General features: G+C 38.3%; 2 protein-coding genes across 2 annotated transcripts; both read left to right on the forward strand.

Moving 5' to 3' along the window:
* The first annotated feature begins 377 nt into the window (after nucleotides 1-377).
* Nucleotides 378-1,379, forward strand: LOC111525583 (olfactory receptor 2A25). Its single transcript, XM_023191019.1, has one exon. The coding sequence runs from the start codon at nucleotides 410-412 to the stop codon at nucleotides 1,340-1,342; it is 933 nt and encodes a 310-aa protein (XP_023046787.1). The 5' UTR covers nucleotides 378-409; the 3' UTR covers nucleotides 1,343-1,379.
* A 17,406-nt stretch (nucleotides 1,380-18,785) lies between these two features.
* Nucleotides 18,786-19,837, forward strand: LOC111525606 (olfactory receptor 2A12). Its single transcript, XM_023191041.1, has one exon. It carries the CDS (start codon nucleotides 18,858-18,860, stop codon nucleotides 19,788-19,790), a length of 933 nt encoding a protein of 310 aa, XP_023046809.1. The 5' UTR covers nucleotides 18,786-18,857; the 3' UTR covers nucleotides 19,791-19,837.
* The last annotated feature ends 3,713 nt before the right edge of the window (nucleotides 19,838-23,550 follow it).

Genomic DNA, 23,550 nt, shown 5'->3' on the forward strand with positions numbered 1-23,550 from the left:
TAGACACAGACACTAGCACACTTCCACATGCATGGATATGAGTACCCTGCAGTGAAGGAATACAGAGGGCAAGCGTCTGGTGTAATCATTACAAACTGAGGAAAGAGTCCATGCTATGAAGGCAATTTAAGTATTAACATATTTTGAACTGTGATGAAAGTATATTTGAAAATAAGATGTAATGAATACTATAATATCATACTAACATTGAATTTATCATAGGTGAAATAATTTCCTTGTGTTTCCTTTGTAATGCATAATTTTCTCTTAGTAAGTGACTAAGATCAAAATATAATTGGAGGTGTTTTCTTAGGAAACACTCAAACAATAATACGTACAGTTGCAGCATGCTTAAACATTTGCCTTAGACATTCAGACTTCGTGAGGTCCTTGTTTCTTCTGCAGGGAAATGGGAGGAAATCAGACTTCCATCACAGAGTTCCTTTTACTGGAATTTCCTGTTGGTCCAAAGATTCAGATGCTCCTCTTTGGCCTCTTCTCCCTGTTCTACATCTTCACCCTGCTGGGGAACGGGACCATCCTGGGGCTCATCTCACTGGACTCCAGACTCCACACCCCCATGTACTTCTTCCTCTCACACCTGGCGGTCGTTGACATCGCCTATGCTTGTAACACGGTGCCCCAGATGCTGGTGAACCTCCTGCATCCAGCCAAGCCCATCTCCTTTGCTGGCTGCATGACCCAGATGTTTCTGTTTTTGAGTTTTGCACATACCGAATGTCTCCTGCTGGTGCTGATGTCCTACGATCGGTATGTGGCCATCTGCCGCCCTCTCCAATATTCTACCATCATGACCTGGAAAGTTTGCATCACTCTGGCATTGACTTCCTGGACTTTAGGAGTCTTACTGGCCCTTGTCCATCTAATGTTACTACTACCACTGTCCTTCTGTGGACCCCAGAAAGTTAACCACTTTTTCTGTGAAATTACGGCTGTTCTCAAACTTGCCTGTGTGGATACCCACATTAATGAGGTAATGGTTTTGGCAGGGGCATTGTCTGTGCTGGTGGGACCCTTCTTTTCTATTGTAATATCTTATGTTCATATTCTGTGTGCCATTCTAAAGATCCAGTCAGGGGAGGGGCGCCAGAAAGCCTTCTCCATCTGCTCCTCCCACCTCTGTGTGGTTGGACTCTTTTATGGCACAGCCATCATCATGTATGTGGAGCCCCAGTATGAGAGCCCCAAGGAGAAAAACAAATATCTCCTGCTGTTTCACAGCCTCTTCAATCCCATGCTCAATCCCCTAATTTACAGTCTTAGGAACAGAGAAGTCCAAGGTGTTCTAAAGAGGATGCTTGTAAAGGAGAGAACTTCATGAAAGCCTGAAAGAATAATAAAATAGCTGGGTTTAAAGGGCTTTGAGATTACATCTGAACCCATACCTACTCAGGATACATAATCACACTCTAAGGAACCCTTTGCATCTTCTTGAAATGTTCCTATGAGTACCTCCTGAGAAAGCCCATTTTGCTTTCTTCTCTCTAGCATTGAAGGTTGGAGCTGCACAATTAAAAAAATGTGTTTACACTAGCTGTGTAGTGTACATACTTTTAATATAATTATGTGAAATGTTTTGAAAGTTGGAAATAAATGTGCATCTTTTTGTTATGTACATAGGACTCAAAGGCCAATTTTTGTAGAATAAAGATATAGGCGTTAAGAGAGACTGATAACAAAGTCATTATTTAATTATTTTTCATTTAGAAAGCACCATATTTAGGCCTGGTGTGGTGTCTCTTGCCTGTAATCCCAACACTTTGGGAAGCCAAGGCAAGCAGATCACAAGGTCAGGAGATTGAGACCATCCTGACCAACATGTTGAAACCCTGTCTCTACTAAAAATACAAAAATTAGCCTGGCATGGTGGAGCAGCTCTGTAATCCCAGCTACTCAGGAGGCTGAGTCAGGATAATCGTTTGAACCCAGGAAGTGGAGGTTGCAGTGAGCCGAGATCGCACAACTGCACTCCAAGCTGGGTGACAGAGCAAGACTCCATCTCCTCCATCTCCTCCATCTCAAAAAAGAAAAAAAAAGTGCCATGTTTAAATAATAGATCTACATAGAAAATATTTGCACATATTTTTCTAGTGGTGACATTTTCTAACGTATAATCCACGTAGATTAGAAAGAGCATGAGCCATGTCTTCACAAGAAAGAGAATAGAGAATATAACTGTAATGCAACTAAGAAGAAAAGCTGGGCAGATGTCATGCTAGTAAATATACAGACATATTGGAGCCTTCTCTATTCCTTTTTCTCTGCTTGTGGAGTGCAGGGGAAAGCCATGGGATGTAGAACTGAGTGGAAGAGAGCACAGTGGGAATAACAGAGCTCATGAAAGAACTATATGTTTTCTCTCATGGGTTTGGTCAATTGTCTCATATTGAAAATGATTAAAACTCAGAGGAGATAATCCTGAAAAGTAAGAACAGACTGTAAGTGTTGTGACTGATTGACCAATATTACTAGAGCTGGAAATTATCAGGAATAATTTAATTTTAAATTAAGATATTTGAAGTAATTTTAATAAACTTTTTACTCAAACATGAAACTCTTCCACTTAGTTATAAAGTGATAGAAAATAATAGCGAAGAAGTATTATGAAAGGATGTATAGATACTTCTGTTTCTCAGCTCTTCTCTCAAATTAAGTATAACTTAATTAAGCCTAAATATGCAAACTGTGTAAAAGGGAAATATTCAACTTTGTTAAAAAGATGTTTTCCATGAAAAAAAAAGTTGATGAGGAAAATACATGGATTTTTCTCTCACAAAGCATCCCTTTTGTTAGGACATCTGTTATTGCAGACATGAACTCATAACCAAAAACAGGGGGGGGTAAAAACACATGTACTTTGTGTTCAGCTAGACCTGGGATTTTTCAAAGTTCTGCCAGTTGCTAGATGTGGAAACTTATAATTTACTTAAATTCTTCAGAAGGTATTATGTATGCAATGAGGTCAGTAATGCCAAGCTCACAGATTTGTTGAGAAGATTAGAGGAAATACATGAAAATGTTTAGCAAGATCTATAACTTATAATAACATAGTAAGCAGTATTCATTAATGTTATCCACTATATATACTTATTATATCCTTAAAGAACTAGAACAACAACTTATAAATGCAATAACTAAATATCAGATTTCCCACTTTACCAGAAAGAAGCAGGAATATTGCAAAATTTAGCTTTTTATCTGATACAAAATGCCATGATGTTAAATAATTTATGAAGTAAATGATTCACAGAGCTTTTCCTTTGCAATCTCAGTTCTCTAAAAAAGTGATGAATATGTTTTAATACATGGATAAATACAATTCAAAATTGCTAAAATTCGTATACGTGTGTGTATATATTACACACACACACACACACACACACACATCAGTGCTAGGTCCTAGAAACAAAAGGATGAATAGGGCACATTTCCTATTACTTTATTCATGTGTAGTGGAAGAATTAAATGGATATATGATGGAAATTAACACTTATATAATAAGTTAATAACTGAGCTCTGCACAGGATGCTATTGTAGCCCAGAAGAAGGATAACTCCCTCAGAATGAGAGTGGTTCAGTAAGACTTCCTGGAGCGGAGGGCCATCTGAAAGCACAAGTAAGAGTGAGCCATCAGGGGCTGGGAGAAAGGTGTGGTGTGGCAGGAAGGGGTGTTCCATCCAATGAGTGAAAGAAGCAAAGACCCAAAGGGAGTAAGCAGCTTGTAAGCTGCGGGGGAAACAAACATAGCTCAGGGTTTTCCAGGTATAAAATACAAGGCAGGGACTGATGAGAAGTGAGCCTGGAGAGAATGAGCATGGAGGAACACATATTCCAGGCTAATGACCCTGAAGTACAGCCTATATGAAATGCGAAGCCAGATTATAAGTATGAATATGCCAAGTAATCAGACCTGAATTTAGAAAGATCTTCTGGAGCTATGAGAACTGAGTATTTGAATTGACCAAACTGATATCATACTGTAATATAAAGACTATTGTATCAGTTGAAGTAAGAAACGCTGGCAGAGGCTGAACAGAGAAGTACACAGGAGAATAAAGTGGGGGTGATTTCACTGGGAGATGAGAAGGTAAAATGAGCATAATTTGGTGGCTGGTAAGTATAAAGAATAAATGGAGGGAAGAATTTTTTTTTTTTTTTTTTTTTTTGAGACAGAGTCTCCCACTATCAAGCAGGCTGGAGTGCACTGGCACCATCTCTGCTCACTGCAACTTCTGCCTCCCGGGTTCAAGCGATTCTCCTGCCTCAGCCTCCCAAGTAGTTGGGATTACAGGGGAGCACCACCATGCCCAGCTAATATTTCGTACCTTTAGTAGAAACGGTGTTTCACCATGTTGGCCAGGCTGGTCTCAAACTCCTGAGCTTGTGATCTGCCCACCTCAGCCTCCCAAAGTGCTGGGATTACAGGCATGAGCCACTGCACCCGGCCGAAGAATTTTTTAAAAAAACTTTTTAAATTAAAGACACACAGAGAAATGCATAAATCATAAGTTAAATTCAGTGAAAGATCATGAAGTAAACACATTATGTAACCACTTTCTGGGAGGAGAAATAAAACATTCTGGCCTTCCAGGAGCTACCGTCATGCTCTCTCCCAATTACCGCACCTTCCCTCCTCCCACAAGATACCTATTACCCTAACTTCTAACAGCGCATATTAGCATTGTATTTTCTTGGACTTTATATAAATGGGATATATACATACATAGCGTACGTTCTTTTCTATCTGCCTACTTTCACTCATTATTATCTTTGTGAGATTCACCTAGGTTGCTGTGTGTAGCATAATTTATTATTTTTATTTGTTTTATAGCATTACATTGCACAAATATTTCATGATTTATTCACCACATTCCTGATGGATGTGAATTGTCTACAATTTTGGCTATAACAAATAATTATTCCATGAATGGTATTATATGCACCTTTCAGGAGACACATATAATCGCTTCTCTTGGCTACATATACATGGAAATACTAGGTTATAACAACTCTAAACTTTCGGCCGGGCACGGTGGCTCGGGCCTGTAATCCCAGCACTTTGGGAGGCCAAGGTGGGCGGATCACGAGGTCAGGAGATCAAGACCATCCTGGCTAACACGGTGAAACCCCGTCTCTACTAAAAATACAAAAAATCAGCCAGGCATGGTGGCGGGCACCTGTAGTCCCAGCTACTAGGGAGGCTGAGGCAGGAGAATGGCAGGAACCCCAGAGGCGGAGCTTGCAGTGAGCCGAGATCTTACCGCTGCACCCCAGCCTGGGCGACAGAGACAGACTCTGTCTCAAAACAAAACAAAACAAAACAAAACAAAAACAACTCTAGACTTTCATCTGCTTTGGATTGAACTGTTGAAAGTCAGCCTATGGAATTGTTATTATTATTTACTCATGACCTGCAGTGTGCCTCACACTGAGCTCTGTATTGTAAATACAATGATGAGCTCGCTTTCTCTCTCTCTCTCTCTCTCTCTCTCTCTCTCTCTCTCTCTCTCTCTCTCTATATATATATATATATATATATATATCTATATATATACAGTTTCTGCCCTTTGGTGTTTCATCCCTCCTATCTTTCTCCTTGCTGGTGCTATGAACCTCTGACTTGGTTAGATGACCCCAAAGCCCTCTTGTACGAAGTTCTTTCTCTTGCACCATGATGTTTTCCTGTGAAAGCACTAGCCCTACTTTTCTGATATTTGCATCTACCACACCTAGAGGCATGTGGAATCATCTGAATCCCTTCCAGAAAATAGGCAGACAGCCAGGAGCCAGGAGAGCTGCCCCAGGCTCTTCCATTTAACCCGAATACTTCTTCATCACTCACTTCTGGCTCAACCTTCTGTGATGCTTTATGAAGCTGTCTTGCCTAATAACCCCTGCCAAAGATGTCAATGGGGATTCCAGGGTAATATTTCCTCCACTTGCAGATTTATTTTCTTATGATATGCAATAACTCTCTGTGATTTAAGACAACAGTGGGAAACCAACATATACATGCGTGTGACCACTTATTTTACCGACCTATCTTCCTTTCCCCTACACTTCACTGGGACCAGAGAAGCTGACTCTCCAGAACTCCAAAGTGGCCCTCGCATCTTAGACTGAGTTCACCCTACCACTTGCTTTTAGAAACTTTGGTGGTTCTACTAACCTGCGTTCCCCCAAAATAAAACCTGATGTAAAAGCTTATACAATATCATTTAATTAAAAGTGATGGGGTTGGGCACAGTGGCTCATGCTTGTAGTTCCAGCACTTTGGGAGGCTGAGGCAGGTGGATCACCTGACGTCAGGAGTTCGAGTCCAGCCTGACCAATATGGTGAAACCCCGTCTCTACTAAAAATACAAAGATAACCGGGCATGGTGGCATGTGCCTGTAATCCCAGCTACTCCACAGGCAGAGGCAGGAGAATTGCTTGAACCCGGGAGGCAGAGGTTGCAATGAGCTGAGATCATGCCATTGCATTCCAGCCTGGGCAACAAGAGCAAAACTCCATCTCAAAAAAAAAAAAAAAAAAAAAAAAGAGGGAAAAGGGATGTGAGGCAAGAGAGGAGGGGGAGAAAGCTCAAAGGTGCCTTGCTAAAGCTGCCACTGCGTGGTGTCAAAAATAACTGATTCCTCTATTTCATGGGATTGTTTTCTGAGAGTCCTTGTGAAATACTGTTCTTAGAATGGGTCCATTCGGGAGTAATAAGAGTGAGTAATTTAATTGCTTGCCACTGCCTCCTGTTGGTCAAATATGTGTCTCACTCCATGGGGTGTTAATTATCCCACATTAAAAATTGCACATACATCATGGCCACCAACTATTCTACACCGACTTGTGCTCAGGGGTAAAAGAAAACCCTCAGATCAGAAAGCAAGAGGAATGTAAAGTGGCAGGAGAAGAAGCACTCTTGGGTTATTCCTGTGTAAAGTCGATTTGCTTAGAGCCCAGCGTAGCTCATAGTAGTGGCTGAGATGGGCCAAGTGGACAAGGGTTCCAGAAATCTGAGGTCGAAAGATCTGAGTTTGTGAGCAAGATGTGTCTGTTATAAGGAATAAGTCCATAGAACCTAGAATTTCATTTGTTAGCTAAGTATAATGAATTTAGATTTTTTTTTTTTTTTTTTTTTTTTTTTTGAGACATAGTCTCCCTCTGTCACCCAGGCTGGAGTGCAGTGGTGCAATGTCAGCTCACTGCAACTTCCACCTCCAGGATTCAAGCGATTCTCCTGCTTCAGTCTCCCAAGTAGCTGGGACTACAGGTGTGCGCCACCATGCCTGGCTGACTTTTTTGTATTTCTAGTAGAGATGGGGTTTCACCATGTTGGCCAGGTTGGTCTCGAACTCCTGACCTCAAGTTCTCCGCCTGCCTTAGCCTCCCAAAGTGCTGAGATCACAGGTGTGAGTCATTGCATGCACCCGGCTTACAAATCTTTCTCTTAGACAATAGCTGACTTTCATGGGCACTGTATTGCTTTGGATTGAAAAGAAAAGAAAAAAAATTCTGGCTGTGAAAATCTGGGTATAGATGGCCTCTTTGTGCTTGCATATTTGCTATAATTATCTTAAGCCCTTTGGAAAACTCTAAGTTTGAATAATTATAGTGTGGCTGTGTTTGTAGCATGTAACTTATTTTCAAAAGAGAAGCACATGGCTCCCTTCTGTGATTATTAAGTTTTTGCATTTCTCATTTCTGTTTCCAGGAATAGAAAATCATCTTACGACAAGACACCTAAAAATGCTTGGTGGAATGTTAAGCAAACCAACATCACTTTAAATGCAGAGCTGTGTTTGCAGGAGAGTAAATAAAATTCTCAAGAGGACGAAGATTAGACAGAAAACAAATGGACAATTATGAGAACACAAGCTAGCAACCAGCAGAAAAACAAGTTAGGAAAATGGAAGGCTATACCTGCTTTTAGGGTATTTGTCAATCCCCCAAATCACAGATTAAAATGACTCCAGAGGTCATATTCTATAAACCCTTCACCTAAGTAAGGTGTTATATTAGAGTAAGAATGCCTTCATACAACTGGAACCTCTACCCATTGCTACCAGGAATCAATAATAAGAGTTGTGACTGACAATTTTGATTGAAGCTAAGGAATTCAGAGGAAAATAAAATATTATTTAAATTTGTTGAAAGAATTAACTGCCAACCTAGAATTCTACATCCAGAAGATATAATTCAAATTTAAGATGAACGAAAAATGTTATCAGATAAGATAAGAAAGAAAAAAGAAACATCTGAGAGTGTTCATGCACTTCGGGAGACACGGAAGGAGATATTTTTTGGCTGAAGAAATGCTCCCGATGGTAATGAGCAGTTGTGTTTTATGCTCCTGAACACAACGATTTTTTTTTTGTCCTTGGTTTTCTTAAGTGAGGCTGTGATATGACCACGATATGCCTATGTTATATTTCCTTTGCATTTATCCTGCCGTGAATTGCTAAACTTTCTAAATTCATGGAAGGGTTGACTTCACATATTAGAAATGCTCAGACAAAATGTGATTTGAGCCCACTTTATTTTCTCTTCCTCTTGGGAATATGATCGCTTTCTTTTCTGAGACAGAGTCTCGCTGTCGCCCAGGCTGGAGTGCAGTGGCGCAATCTCAGCTCACTGCAAGCCCTGCCTCCGAGGTTCACGCCATTCTCCTGCCTCAGCCTCCCGAGTAGCTGGGACTACAGGCACCCACCACAACGCCCAGCTAATTTTTTGTATTTTTAGTAGAGATGGGGTTTCACCGTGTTAGCCAGGATGGTCGTGATCTCCTGACCTCGTGAACCACCCACCTCGGCCTCCCAAAATGCTGGGATTACAGGCGTGAGCCACTGCCCCTGGCCTTTGAATAGACTTTTAACATCAGCCTACATAATCTGCTTCATTTATCTGCTATTTTGCTTTTATGTGTTTATCAGAGGTTCTGAGGTCTAGTACTAAGCCCTCCTTAGAGTTTTTCTCTTACAATTGCAATGCTGCTTGACCCCAACATTGTTTGGAATCTGGGGTTCACTGTCTACTGGGAAAGTAGAATAGCATTGCATGTATCCAGGCTTTTGTGCTGCAGTTCTAAACAGGGGGCCTGGTTAATGTGTGACACCATCCTTTGGTACTCTTTGGCCCCAGTAATCTATGGAGTCTGGGGAGGTTTGGCCTTTAAAAATCAAACTGCCATAGAGAATGCTTTACCCAAAATTTTGGTTCACAGTCTTCATTGGATTATCTGTTGGGGCAAAGTCAAACTGGCAAGCTGGTATTGCTATCTCATGGCTAAGGTTCCAAGCTACTGGAACAAGACAAGTCTAATTGTCCTCACTATACAATTCCAGTACAATGTGGAATCAAAGTGGTGAGAGTGGACATCCACGTATTGTTCCTGATCTCAAGAAAAAGCATTCTGTCTTTCACCATTAAGGATGATGTTAGCTGTGAGCTTTTTCATCTATGCCCTTTGATGGGTTGAGAAAGTACTCTTCATTTCTATTTTGTTGAGTACTTTTATTATTATTAGATTTGTCAAATGCTTTAATTTGGCTATTAAAATGATCATGTTTTCTTAGTTATGTAATTAATGTGGCATATTTTATTGATTTGATATTTGGATAGGAAAGCAACCTCAGATTCTAGGGATGCATCCAGTTTGGTCATATATAAAACTTTTGATATGCAATTTAAACTTGTTTCCTAGTATTACATATTGTTCAGGATTTGGGCATGAGCCACTGTGCCCAACTGAGAGATTTTTAAAAATTGAATCTAAAGGTAGAATACATATTTGGAAGAAAAGGTATGTTTTTAAATGGAACAAATAGCGAGTGGCTTGAAATTGACGGAAAGGAAAAAAAGCACTGGGGAAATAGAATCTAATCTCTATGAGCTTCCAAACTTAAAAATATACTGCAATGGAAATTTTTGCAATTCATTTCACAATAAGACTTTCAGCAGATCAACACTCCTCTCCTTGGAGGAGATACAGTCCTCTGAAGTGCTGCCTTAACAAGCTCCGTGGGGGCCACATTTATCACATCATCAAATCTCAACCTTTTTGAAAAGAGGGAGGTAGGCAGGCAAAATTTTGAGATCACAATGAGTCTAGATCCTTGGAGACTGTGCCATGTGACATAACCCATATAGGGTGACTTATCTGTGAAATGTTCACGACAAGATTCTCCTGGGTAGAAATACCCTTGCCATTCTTTCTGAGTTCTCACTGCATAAGCAGGAACACAAGTGTGCACGCGTGCACACGCACACACAAACAGGCACACACACTGGCCCCACACCCACACACACCCACACGCATATGAATAACAAAGCTGGAGGGTAGAAAGGAGAGGAGAAGGTGTTACACTATTTGGTAGGGAAGACATAGGATGGTGGGAAGACGCTTCATATGTTGTTCTCTGGACTCCACAGGTATGTCTCTGGATAATGGGCCTCTTTTAAGTAATCAGAGTATAAAATCTACATATCGAGAAGCCTCCTGAACATCCCTGGGTCCTGTCCCAGTCCTTAGGGTAGAAAGAGATCTGGGACTCATTGTCCACCCAACCTGCTTCAGGTGCAGGCACTTCAGCTCCAACCTTTTTCCCTATCTCTGTGTTTTCCTGTGCATTCAAGGGCAATTTGAGGCAAATACCAGAAATACTATCTTCCTTTGTATTAATCATTATTTATACACTAATTAGTGGTTTCCAGGAGAAGAGTAAGGCAGAAGACTGGCAGAAATGTTCGGGTTTAGGATGGAGGGAAAAAAAAGAGAGAGAGCACCTTCACAGCGACCCCTTCCTGGCACTATGCCAGGTCTCAGAGTAACATCTGATACTTACACTGTCAAAATATTACATATGTGTCAGACTTGCCTTTGTCCCACCATTTCCCTGTCACTCGTGGGAAGGAGCTGGTAGCAGTAGATAACTCTGGTTCATGGTGTCAAGCTGGAAGGGGCATAAGAGCCATATATATATTCCTGCTGCTTGCTTTACAAATGAAGGAGGTGAAGCTCCAGGTGTTATGTAATTTTCCCATGACTTCCCCTTCATTTCTTCTTCTACTGAGAACCATCTGCTTCTGCTACATCCTAGGAATATCCTCCAGCCAGCAAAGTAACATTAGGGTTCCTCTTCTTTGTTGCCTTGGAGGGAGATATCAGGTGCTGGGAGAAAGTCCTCGAGTTATTTGACAAGGATTTCTCTCCTATTTCTTCTAACAGCAGAGAAGCCCATATAGGTGCCAGACAAGCCGGATAAGCATTTCCTGATTTGTGTGCCAGCAATGGTTGTCTTCATCTTATGGAAACCCTTTATCAGATCCTAGAGTGGGATAACTTGACTATGGTGTCACATATTAAATTTTTGGGGAAAGTCCTGGCCAGTGTAAGTACGGTAAAATACTCCTATTACAAAAATAATGTATCTGGCAACACATTCAGTGAAAATTTTGCTTTTAAAAAATAAACACAATTGAATGTATTCTTATTCTCTTTACATCCATTTAAAGGGAGAGATGTTTCTCACTTTTGAGAAGTATTTTAAAATAATGTGTTTTCTTACATTTTAAAAATGGAAAAGGAAAACAGAATCCTGTCTCTATTTGTAAAACTGTAATGACACAACATTTTCAGTGTGGATTCTGTTTTAGAAACGTTTGCTACTCTCAAAAATATACCCCTAGCTTGTATTCTGGAGAGTTTGTTTTGATCCTTCTTGTTTAGATCTAAAACTGACCTGAAGTTTATTTTTGTGCATGTATGTGGGAGGGGCCATGCTTTGGTGTTCTTCGACATGGATAGCCAACTGACACAGCATAATATTATTTTTCAAAAACACCAGTGCCAACTTTGTCTTAGACCAAAAGTGTGTGTATTCTTCTGGAATTTTTTTTTTTTTTTTTTTTTTTTAACAGCCTCTCGCTCTGTCTCCCAGGCTGGAGTGCAGTGGCATGATTTCGGCTCACTGCAACCTCTGCCTCCTGGGTTCAAGCGATTCTCCTGCCTCAGCCTCCCAAATAGCTGGGACTACAGATGCCCAACACCACGCCCTGCTAATATTTGTGCTTTTAGTAGAGACAGGGCTTTACCATGTTGGCCAGGCTGGTCTCGAACTCCTGACCTCAAGTGATCCACCCACCTCGGCCTCCCAAAGTGCTGGGATTACAGGCATGAGCCTCCGCACCTGGCCATTCTTCTGGATTTTTGGGTTAACCACTCTATGTCACCGGTCTATTTGTTTATCCTTCTTCCACTGCCATATTCACTTAATTGCTGTAGCTTTGTAAGTCTGGAGAGTCAATGGAGTAAGTTCTTCCATTCATTTTTCTTTCTCAAGATTTCCTTGGCTATTCTGGACCTTCTGTATTTCATGTAACATTTAGAGTACAATTATTAATTTTCATTGATAAAAAGCTTGCTGGTATTCTGATGTGAATTTCATTGAAAGTATAGATCAAATTGAATAGATTTAGAATCTTTACAAAACTTCCAATCTGTAAACACACAATTACATGAATGTATACATGTATATATACATATCTTATTTATTTTGTACATTGATCTTGAATCCAGAAGTTTTTGTAAATATACATTAATTTCAATAGTTCATTTATTTATTTATTTATTTATTTATTTGAGAGAGAGTCTCGCTGTGTCGCCCAGGCTGGAGTGCAGTGGCGCGATCTCGGCTCACTGCAAGCTCCGCCTCCCGGGTTCACGCCATTCTCCTGCCTCAGCCTCCCCAGTAGCTGGGATTACAGGTGCCCGCCACCTCGCCCGGCTAGTTTTTTGTATTTTTAGTAGAGACGGGGTTTCACCGAGTTAACCAGGATGGTCTCAATCTCCTGACCTCGTGATCCACCCGCCTCGGCCTCCCAAAGTGCTGGGATTACAGGCTTGAGCCACCGCGCCTGGCCTAGTTCATTTATTGAGTTTAAAATTTTTCTACAAAGAAAATCTTGGTGTTGTAAATAATGACATTTGATAGTCTTCATTTTAAGTCTTATGCCTCTTTTTCTTTTGGTGTTATCACTGGCTACTTTATGAATCAACATTAAATAGAAGTGGTATTAGAGGAGCATTTATATTCTAATGCAGGGGGAAAGCTTTTAAACATTCACCACTAAGTATAATGTTTCTGTTGGTTTTATGGATATTCTTTTTCAGATTCAGGAAAGGTTTTTTTCTCTTTGAATCTTGCAGTCTTTTCATAGGATATAAATTCTGAATTGTTTATTCTTTGTGGATTTTTCTTTTCATTATTATTGTACAGTATCACCTACATGCTTATGCATGCTGGTAAGTGATAACAAAATTGCTACTACCAGTTTCTACAAAATGTTTTTCATTATTTTATTTTTAATTTCTGTGTGGGGGTGTGCATGTGTGTGCGCATGTGTTTGTGTGCGTGTGCATCTGTGTGTTTGTGTGCGTTAGACAGAAAAAAAGAGAATTTATGTGTAAGGGGTTTAGGTGTGACACATAAAGATTTTGTAACTTGATTTTCTGTTTTTCATCTAAAGTGCCTAACTCTGTCTTTTAATGCCCTATAATTACATATAATGTGATAATCCATATAAACAGACTTATTTATACTTCCTTATTTTGTGTTTTCTATTTGCCAAAAAAAAAAATTGCTTTTTTTTTTTTCTTTTTTGGCCTGCTGTTGGATTGATAATGCTTTCAAATTTCTTTTATTTACTTTGTAATTTTGGAAACCATATATTTTATTTTTATGATTCTTAATAATTGCTAAAATTTAATACATTATTTCAACAAATCTAAAGTCAGTCCTAGTTTCAATTTTCATCAAGAATCTTAGCATTCTTTACTTATCACACGTCCCTCTGTTTACTTATTTCCAAAAGATTTAATGTTACCCTTTCAAAACACCAAAATAATCATTTTATAGCCCATTGTTTATAAAATTTACTAAGATATTCTATTTGAAATTATGTGTAAATATTGTTTTCATATATTCGATTTACCTCTGGGTTCACTTTTGTTCTTATTGAGGAATAGAGTGGTATACTGAGGATCTGTAGGTCCTCGGTACCCTTCTGATTTGTATATCCAATAATAGCTTACTTTGCTCTCATTCATTCAAGAGAGTTATTGCAGATATAAAATTGTGGAATGACAGCTTCTCCCCTTCTTGGCACAGTAACAACAGTAGCTCATTATCTTCTGAACTCTTCTTGTTGATGAGAAATCTCTGTCAGTAGCATTGTTGCTCTTATTAGATCATTGTCTTTTACCTTTGATAATTTGTAATATCACCTCTTCATACTAGAAAAATTAAATTTTAAGAGAATATAACAAAGACTTGAAGACACAAATAAAATTATAGTTTCTATTCAAAATCAAAAAGGTTATGAAACAAAAAGGCACTATAATGAACCAAGAAATATGTGTATATATGTATTATACACATTTATAAATATGTATTTATATGTATACATACAAATGTGTATCAACTTAAAAATCTAAGAAAAACAAGGTTATTAAATTTTTAAAAATTAGTAAGATGAGATATATTTTAAACTGATGTCAGTCACAGAATAAATTCCGTAGGTTTTATGGATACTCTTTTTCTTTTTTTAACTTTTAAGTTCAGGTGTACATGTGCAGGTTTGTTACACAGGTAAACTCATGTCATGGGGTTTGTGGTACATACTATTTCATCACTCAGGTATTAAGCCTAGTACCCATTAATTGTTTTTCATGATCCTCTCCCTCCTCTCACCTTCTGCCTTCTGATGGGCCTCAGTGCCTGTTGTTCCCCTCTCTGTGTCCATGTGTTCCTATCATTTATCTCCCATGTATAAATGAGAATATATGGTATTTGATTTTCTGATCCTGTGTTAGTTTCCTCAGGATAAAGACCTTCAGCTCCATCCATGTTCCTACAAAGGACATGATCTCATTCTTTTTCATGGCTGCATAGTATTCCATAGTGTATATGTACCATATTTTCTCTATCTAGTCTACCAGTTTTTAATATTTAGGTTGATTCCATGTCTTTACTATTATGACTAGTGCTGCAATAAACGTATGTGTTTATGTGCCTTTATAATGGAATGATTTATATTCCTTTGGGTGTATACCCAGCAATGGAATTGCTGAGTCAAATGGTAATTCTATTTTTAGTTCTTTAAGAAATCTCCAGGGCTGGGTGCAGTGGCTCATGCCTGTAATCCCAGTGTTTTGGGAGGGCGAGGCGGGCAGATCATTTGATGTCAGGAGTTCAAGACCATCCTGGTCAACATGGTGAAACCCTGTCTCTACTAAAAATACAAAAATTAGCCAGGTGTGATGGCGTGCGCCTGTAATCCCAGCTACTTGGGAGGCTGGGGCAAGAGAATCACTTGGACTTGGGAGGTGGAGGTTGCAGTGAGCCAAGATTGTGCCATTGCACTCCAGTCTGGGCAACAGAACAAGACTCCATGTCAAAAAAATAAAAAAAAAAAAAAGAAAAAGAAAAATAAAAGAAACTCCAAACTGCTTTCTGCAGTGGTTGAACTAGTTGAACTAGTTTACATTCCCACCAACAGTGTATAAGTGTTCCCTTTTCTCTCTGCAGTCTTACCAACATCTGTTATGTTTTGACTTTTTAACAGTAGCCTTTCTGACTGATGTGAGATGGTATCTCATTGTGGTTTTGATTTGCGTTTATCTGATGATTAGTGATGATGAGCATTTTTTCATACGTTTGTTGCCTGCTTGCATGTCTCCTTTTGAAGTGTCTGTTCATACTGTTTGCTTAGTTTTTAATGGGATTTTTTTTTTTTTTGTAAACTTGTTTAAGTTCCTTATAGATGCTGGATGTTAGACCTTTGTCAGATGTATAGTTTGCAAATAATTTCTCCCATTCTGTAGATTGTCGGTCTACTTTGTTGATAATTTCCTTTACTGTGCAGAACTCTTCAGTTAATTAGATCCCATTTGTAAAATTTTGCTTTGATTACAATCGCTTTTGGCGTCGTCATCATGAAACTTCTGTCCACTTCTATGTCCAGAACGGTATCACCTAGATTTTGTCTTGCAAGGTTTTTATTGCTTTGGGTTTTACATTTAAGTCTTTAATCCATTGTGAGTTGATTTTTGCATATGGTATAAGGAAGGGGTCCAGTGTCAATCATCTGCATATGGCTAGCCAGTTCTCCCAGCACCATTTATTGAACAGGGACTCCTTTCCCCATTGCTTTTTTCAGTCAGCTTTGTTGAAGATCAGATGGTTGTAGGTGTAAGACCTTATTTCTGGGTTCTCTGTTCTCTTCCATTAGTCCATATGTCTGTTCTTGTGCCAGTACTATGCTGTTTTGGTTACTGTAGCCCTGAAGTATAGTTTGAAGCAAATAGCATGATGCCTCCAGCTGTGTTCTTTTTGCTTAGGGGTGCCTTGGCTATTTGGGCTCTCTTTTGTTGTTTCATATGAGTTTTAAAATAGTTTTCTCTAGTTCTGTGAAGAATATCATTGGTAGTTTGATAGGAATAGCATTAGGCAGTATGGCCATTTTAACAATATCGATTGTTTCTATCAATGAGCATGGAATGTTTTTCCATTTGTTTGTGTCATCTCTTATTTCTTTGAACAGTGTTTTGTAGTTCTCATTGTTGAGACCTTTCACCTCCCTGGTTAGCTGTATTCCTACGTATTTTATTCTTTTTGTGGCAATTGTGAATGGGATTGCATTCCCAATTTGGCTCTTGGCTTGACTGTTGTTGGTGTATAGAAATTCTAGTGATTTTTGTATGTTGATTCTGTAGGTTTTATGGGTACTCTTTTTCAAATTAAGAAATTTTTTTCTATTTAAATTTTGCAGTTCTTTAGTCTGAGTAGTAAATGAGTAATGAAAAAATGAATTTTGCAGTTCTTTTGTAGGAAATAAATTCTAAATTTTGTATTCTTTGTGAAGTTTGTTTTGAAAAAAATGTCAAGAACATGGTGAAGAGTGAAAGAAAGAAAAAATATCTTAAAGAACAGGTAAGAGACATACAAGATATGTTGATAGATGATAATATTGATCCAATAGAAATTCCAGGAAGTCTACACACAGTGAAATGTAGATTATGGAGGAAAGATAGTCATCCGAGAAAATTGTTGGTCATTTACATTTATTGAGAATTTATTTTTTATTTATTCTATTTTGTTCTCGGGTTCATTTTTGATCTAAAGACTCAGGTCATCTTCAGTTACAAAAATTTCAATTTGCTTGAGTATAAATTTACCTTAATTATATTCATTAAGTGGAATGCATTTTATTAGTGATTTAAAGACAAATTATTTTCAATTCTGGAATATTTTTGGTGAAATCTTTTCAAAATTGTTTCTTCCCCATTTTCTTCATTCTTTTGCTTAGGAAACTATCATATCTAAATTTAGTCTCTCAGTCATTTATGTATCTAAGCTGTGCTTTCAAAATGTTATCCTTTTGCCTGTCTGTATTAAAATCTGGGTAGATTCCTTCATGACATCTTCCAATACACAACTTCTTCCCTTTAATGGTAGGTGTGGACATTATCCTCTTTATTGTTTTTAAAATTGTGTGTTATATTTCTTACTGCAAAAGTCTATAACTGATTTGTTTTTATACACTAATTGTATTTTCATGGCTATTTTATTTTTCTTAATTTATGTGTCATTTTAGAAAATATTATGTCTTCATTAATGTATTAAAGCATCCTGATCATCCTCATATTAATAAATATTTGGAAGATTGTTCTATACATTTAATTGCATCTTCAATGAATTTAAGGTTCTAAATATTTACTTTGTTTTACCTTTTTGGTGTTAACTTTGTGTTTTAAAACAAACATGTTAGGCAAATTTTGAGTGGAGTTTTTGTTTTTATTATTGTCATTATTATTATCATTATTATTATTACTTGATTTTTCTATCTTTCTTCTCCCTCTTGTGGTCTTTAGATTTTGTTGTTCTTCACCTGGCTCCAAGGGCCCCTTATAAAAAAATCAGGTCTTATAACACTTTCTCAGGTTCTGTTGATCAAATTATAGAACCGGCAAGCATATTGACTTCTTGAATGTCACTTTATGCAGCAACCCAGTAGTTGTTTTAAAACTTCTTTCACGGCCCCAATACAACCCCTTAGCTTCAAAGAATCACATCAGTACCACATCTCGCAACAACTTGCCTTAACCCCATAAAAGCTAAGTTCCAGGTATTACTCTCTGCTTCCAGACTTGGAGCATATTATGTTTCTGATTCATTTCTGGTGTATGAAGGAGTTGTCAAATTTTAAACTCTTTGGGGTTTGCATTTTGTATTTTATCTCTCATATCCATGTATTTGAAAGTAGAGGAGAAATTGGAAACCCATCTTAAGCAAAAATCTTCACTATCTTCTTATGTAAATATGTCATCAGTAATGTAGGTACAATGATAAAATTGTTCATGTCACTGAGCTCAACTTCTGGGATAAAATAAAGATTGGTGAAAACAGTGGTACATGAAAGAGGACTGGCCTCCATCTATTGCCTCATTAGATTTAGCTGATTGTTGCTTTCAGTGAATATCACGAAATGACAAATCTATTTTTCTCAAAAGAAGCTACAGACATCAATTTTAACATGAAATCTCCTAGTTTTTAATATTAATCAATAACTACAAATTTTAAATATCTCTAAAAGCCAAATTTGTGAGTCAACATCAGAGGACTTTGGGCTGGATGGATCCATGAAATACTGATTTGTGGCCTCTGGCATAAAATTCATGCTCTATAATGAAATTTTTTTTATTTTCTCCCACCAGCTGTGAAATTTCTGTCTTAAGCACATCACAGGATTTTTTTTTTTTTTTTTTTTTTTTTGTCACGAGAACATGGAAAGCAATCGGACCTGGATCACAGAATTCATCCTGCTGGGATTCCAGGTGGACCCGGCTCTGGAGTTGTTCGTCTTTGGGTTTTTCTTGCTATTCTACAGCTTCACCCTGATGGGAAATGGGATTATCCTGGGGCTCATCTGCCTGGACTCTAGACTGCACACACCCATGTATGTCTTCCTGTCACACCTGGCCATTGTGGACATATCCTATGCCTCGAGCACTGTCCCTAAGATGCTAGCAAATCTTGTGATGCACAAAAAAGTCATCTCCTTTGCTCCTTGCATACTTCAGACTTTTTTGTATTTGGCGTTTGCTATTACGGAGTGTCTGATTTTGGTGGTGATGTGCTGTGATCGGTATGTGGCAATCTGTCACCCCTTGCAATACACCCTCATTATGAACTGGAGAGTGTGCACTCTCCTGGCCTCAACTTGCTGGATATTTAGCTTTCTCTTGGCTCTAGTCCATATCACCCTTATTCTGAGGCTGCCTTTTTGTGGCCCACAAAAGATCGACCACTTTTTCTGTCAAATCATGTCCGTGTTCAAATTGGCTTGTGCTGACACTGGGCTCAACCAGGTGGTCCTCTTTGCGGGTTCTGTGTTAGTCTTAGTGGGACCGCTCTGCTTCGTGCTGGTCTCCTACTTGTGCATCCTGGTGGCCATCTTGAGGATCCAGTCTGGGGAGGGCCGCAGAAAGGCCTTCTCCACCTGCTCCTCCCACCTCTGCGTGGTGGGGCTCTTCTTTGGCAGCGCCATCGTCATGTACATGGCCCCAAGGTCAAGCCATTCTCAAGAACAGAGGAAGATCCTTTCCCTGTTTTACAGCCTTTTCAACCCGACGCTGAACCCCCTCATCTACAGCCTTAGGAACGCAGAGGTTAAAGGGGCTCTAAAGAGAGTTCTCTGGAAACAGAGATCAATGTGAAGAATCATTTGGGGTATCCTGAGTGTGTAAGCATGGTTCTTATGACCCTAGGTCCTGGAAATTCTTTTTAGTTCTTTAATTTACCACACCCAGTACTGTTTATCTTTGGACTTCTTATAAAAAGAGAAACTGGCCGGGTGTGGTGGTTCATGCCTGTAATCCCCGCACTTTGGGAGGCTGACCCAGGCAGATTATCTGAGGTCAGGAGTTCGAGACCAGCCTAGCCAACATGGTGGAACACCATCTCATTAAAAATACAAAAATTAGCCAGGCATGCTGGTGGGCGCCTGTAATCCCAGCTCTACTTGGGAGGCTGAGGCAGGAAAATCGCTTGAACCCAGGAAGTGGAGGTTGCAGAGAGCCGAGATTGTACCACTGCACTCCAGCCTGGGCGACAGAGCAAGACTCCGTCTCAAAAAAAAAAAAAAAAAAAAAAGAAAGAAAGAAAAAAGAAAAGAAAAGAGAGAGAGAAACTAATTACTTTTACTATTTAAGTCATTGATACCAAACCTGAGATAAACTTATGAAACAGAAAATCACAATCTAATCCTACTCGTGAATATAGATGCAAACCTCTTAAAGAAAATATTAATAAAATAAGTCCAGCAGAATGAACTAAGGATGTATTATAATGAAACTATGTATATCCTTAAAATGCAGCAATAATTTAGCATTAAAACAAACAACAAAAATAACTTGCCACGTTAACAAATTAAAGGATACATTTCATATGAACATCTCAGTAGATCCAAGAAAGTGTTTGACAAGATTTAAGATCAATTCTTTATAAGCTAATATAGCAGTAAGACTTTTTAAACAGAATCTACCAAAAACAAAACAAAAATAAAAACAAAGCAGACGTCATGGTTAATGGTGAAATGTTAGCATCTGTCCTTTTCAGATAAAGAATCAGACACAAAAAGAAATCACTCGTTTTTCTTGATTTAACATTTTACTAGAGATCCCAAGCAGTACAGTTAGACAAAAAGAGCAAATACACCCATGTATGCACACACACGCACACACACACATTTGAGAAAGAAGAAGCAAATTGTAATTACATACAAATGACATTACTGTATATGTAGGAAATTCAAAAGAATTATAATAAATTTTAAAGTCGCTTGATACAAAATCAATATGAAAATCTATTATATTTTTAAAGTGATAACAAACAATTAAAATGAAACTGGAAAAAATGCTACCACACTACAACAGGGTTTAATTCTGAAATGCTTAGGAATAATTATAACAAAGAGTATACAAAAACACTAAAGAGACAATTAAAAATTTATTGAGAGACTATGGTAAATAAATAGATATACAACGTGTGGTATGCCAAGTTCTTGGACTGAAAAACATAGTATTACAAAGATTCAATCTCCTTATACAATCCCAATCAGTATCCCAGCAGGGTGTGTGGATGTGTGCAGAACTCAACCAACTAATCTTAAAATTCAGGGGACCAAGGCTAGCTCAAACTCTATTAAAAGAGAAAGGGTACAACGTGGGAGGATTTGATCCTCCAGATATCAAAACACACTATGTAGTGCTAATAAGTAGAACAGTGTGATATTTATACACAGATAGACAAATATAAACAAACCAAACAGAATAGAAAGCAAATTAGCATGTATTTGCTTTTATTAGAACTTGCTATATGAGAGGTGTTGCATGGCATATCACTGGGGAATGAAAAAGCTTTGAAGTAAATGGTGTTGGGGTAACCAAGTCTTTATAAAGATATTCAAATCATGCAGAAAATTCAACTTCCAGTGTATTCAAGATTTAAGTGTCAAAGGCAGAACTCTAAAGCTTCTAGAAGAGATACAAGAGAAGGATTTTTTATTTTTTATTTTTTTTTATCTTTTTTATTTTTTATTTATTTATTTATTTATTTTTTTGAGATGGAGTCTCACTCTGTCGCCCAGGCTGGAGTGCAGTGGCCAGATCTCAGCTCACTGCAAGCTCCGCCTCCCGGGTTTATGCCATCTCCTGCCTCAGCCTCCCAAGTAGCTGGGACTACAGGCGCCCGCCACCTCACCCGGCTAGTTTTTTGTATATTTTTTAGTAGAGACGGGGTTTCACCGTGTTAGCCAGGATGGTCTTGATCTCCTGACCTCGTGATCCGCCCGTCTCGGCCTCCCAAAGTGCTGGGATTACAGGCTTGAGCCACCGCGCCCGGCCAGATTTTTTAAACAATAGATACAATTGCTATTGTGAAATAATATCTGATATTATAAAATCTTTAAGTTGCATTAAATAAAAATATTGGTATATGTGACTGGGTTGAAATTAAGAATTTACCTTAATCAAAACAGGGCATAAAAAGCCACAAAATCTTCTCCTGGAAGACCTTCTAATTTATCGGCTCTCAAGCAATACCTCCCCAAAGATCAGCATATTTCAGAGTCTCATGCATTGTCTTGACTAGGTGACTTTCAGTCATATCTCTTCAGTCTATCTTTTTATGTCATTATTAAGTACTTGAAGTTTTTCTTTTTGTATATTTTTTATATGTGTTTTGTCAGTTTACAATCAGTAATATACAAGATCACTGTACACATCAATTTTGTCTTGTCATAGATGTGTATCTAGTATCTAGAGCAGAACTAGGTACAGAGAAGATGCTCAATAATTATCTGTTGACAGATGACCAGTAGGTATCCCCAGGAAAGTGTAAGCCCATCCACATTCTTCCTGAAACCAAGGAGCAACCAAGTTAGGGGGAGAGAAATGTACTTTTATGTTCTATTTATTAATAATTTCTATTTTGCAAATAAGAAGATCAAAGAACACAGAGGTTGAGTAACTTACCCTGAGTCACTGAGTTAGCATAATCAGTGGAAAATATAGAGTTTTAAAAAATAGGTTCCCTGGCTCCAGAGCTTGTATTCTTTGGTTGTTAAAGAATAGAAGTTTATGTCCAAGATCAGGTGCCAAGCATTGTCGAGCTCTAGTGAGGACTTTCTTCTGGCTTTCAGAGGGTGTCTTCCCACTGTGCCTACACATGACAGAGAGACAGAGAGAGCCCATATTCTCAATACAATACTAACTCTATGTGCAAGTGTAGCTTACACCAATGACCCAATGATTCAAGACAAAAGATAAACATATCTCCCTTCTACCACCAGGAAGGAAAGTTATCAGGATCGTTGAAGGAGGACTTTTTTCCTCTCTTTTCTTTCTTTCTTTTCTTTCTTTCCTTCCTTCCTTTCTCTTTCTTTCTTTTTTTCTTTCTTTCTTCTTTCTCTCTCTCTCCCCTTCCTTCTCTTCCTTCCTTCCTTTTTCTTTCTTTCTTTCTCTTCTCTTTCTCTTCTTTCTTTCTCTTTCTTCTTTCTTTCTTTCTTTCTTTCTTTCTTCCTTCCTTTCTTTCTTTCTTTCTTCTCTCTTTATTTTATTTCCTTCCTTTCTTCCTCCCTCTTTTTTTTATGAAGGACACATTATTGTCTCCTATGGAATTCTCAACTGTGAATACTCTATTGGGAATAATTATTATGATATTGAACCACTGTCACTGAAGGGAATTAATATCCCCTTCAACCATGAGATCTAGTGATCATTAATTACCTTGTGAGATATGCGGGGGTGGTAGTTTTACAAACTTAACTCTATGAGTAAATAAACAAAAAAAAATTTTTTGTCAGAATGTAAGTAAAAGAGACCTTATAATAAAGGTAGTATAGACACTAGGCTTGAAAAACTAAAATTAGCAGGGGAAAAAAGATGAGTCATTCAGGTAAAAAGAACAGCAAGAGTC

Source organism: Piliocolobus tephrosceles, chromosome 8 (assembly GCF_002776525.5).
Source record: "Piliocolobus tephrosceles isolate RC106 chromosome 8, ASM277652v3, whole genome shotgun sequence".
In the NCBI taxonomy this organism is placed as follows: Eukaryota; Metazoa; Chordata; class Mammalia; order Primates; family Cercopithecidae; genus Piliocolobus; species Piliocolobus tephrosceles.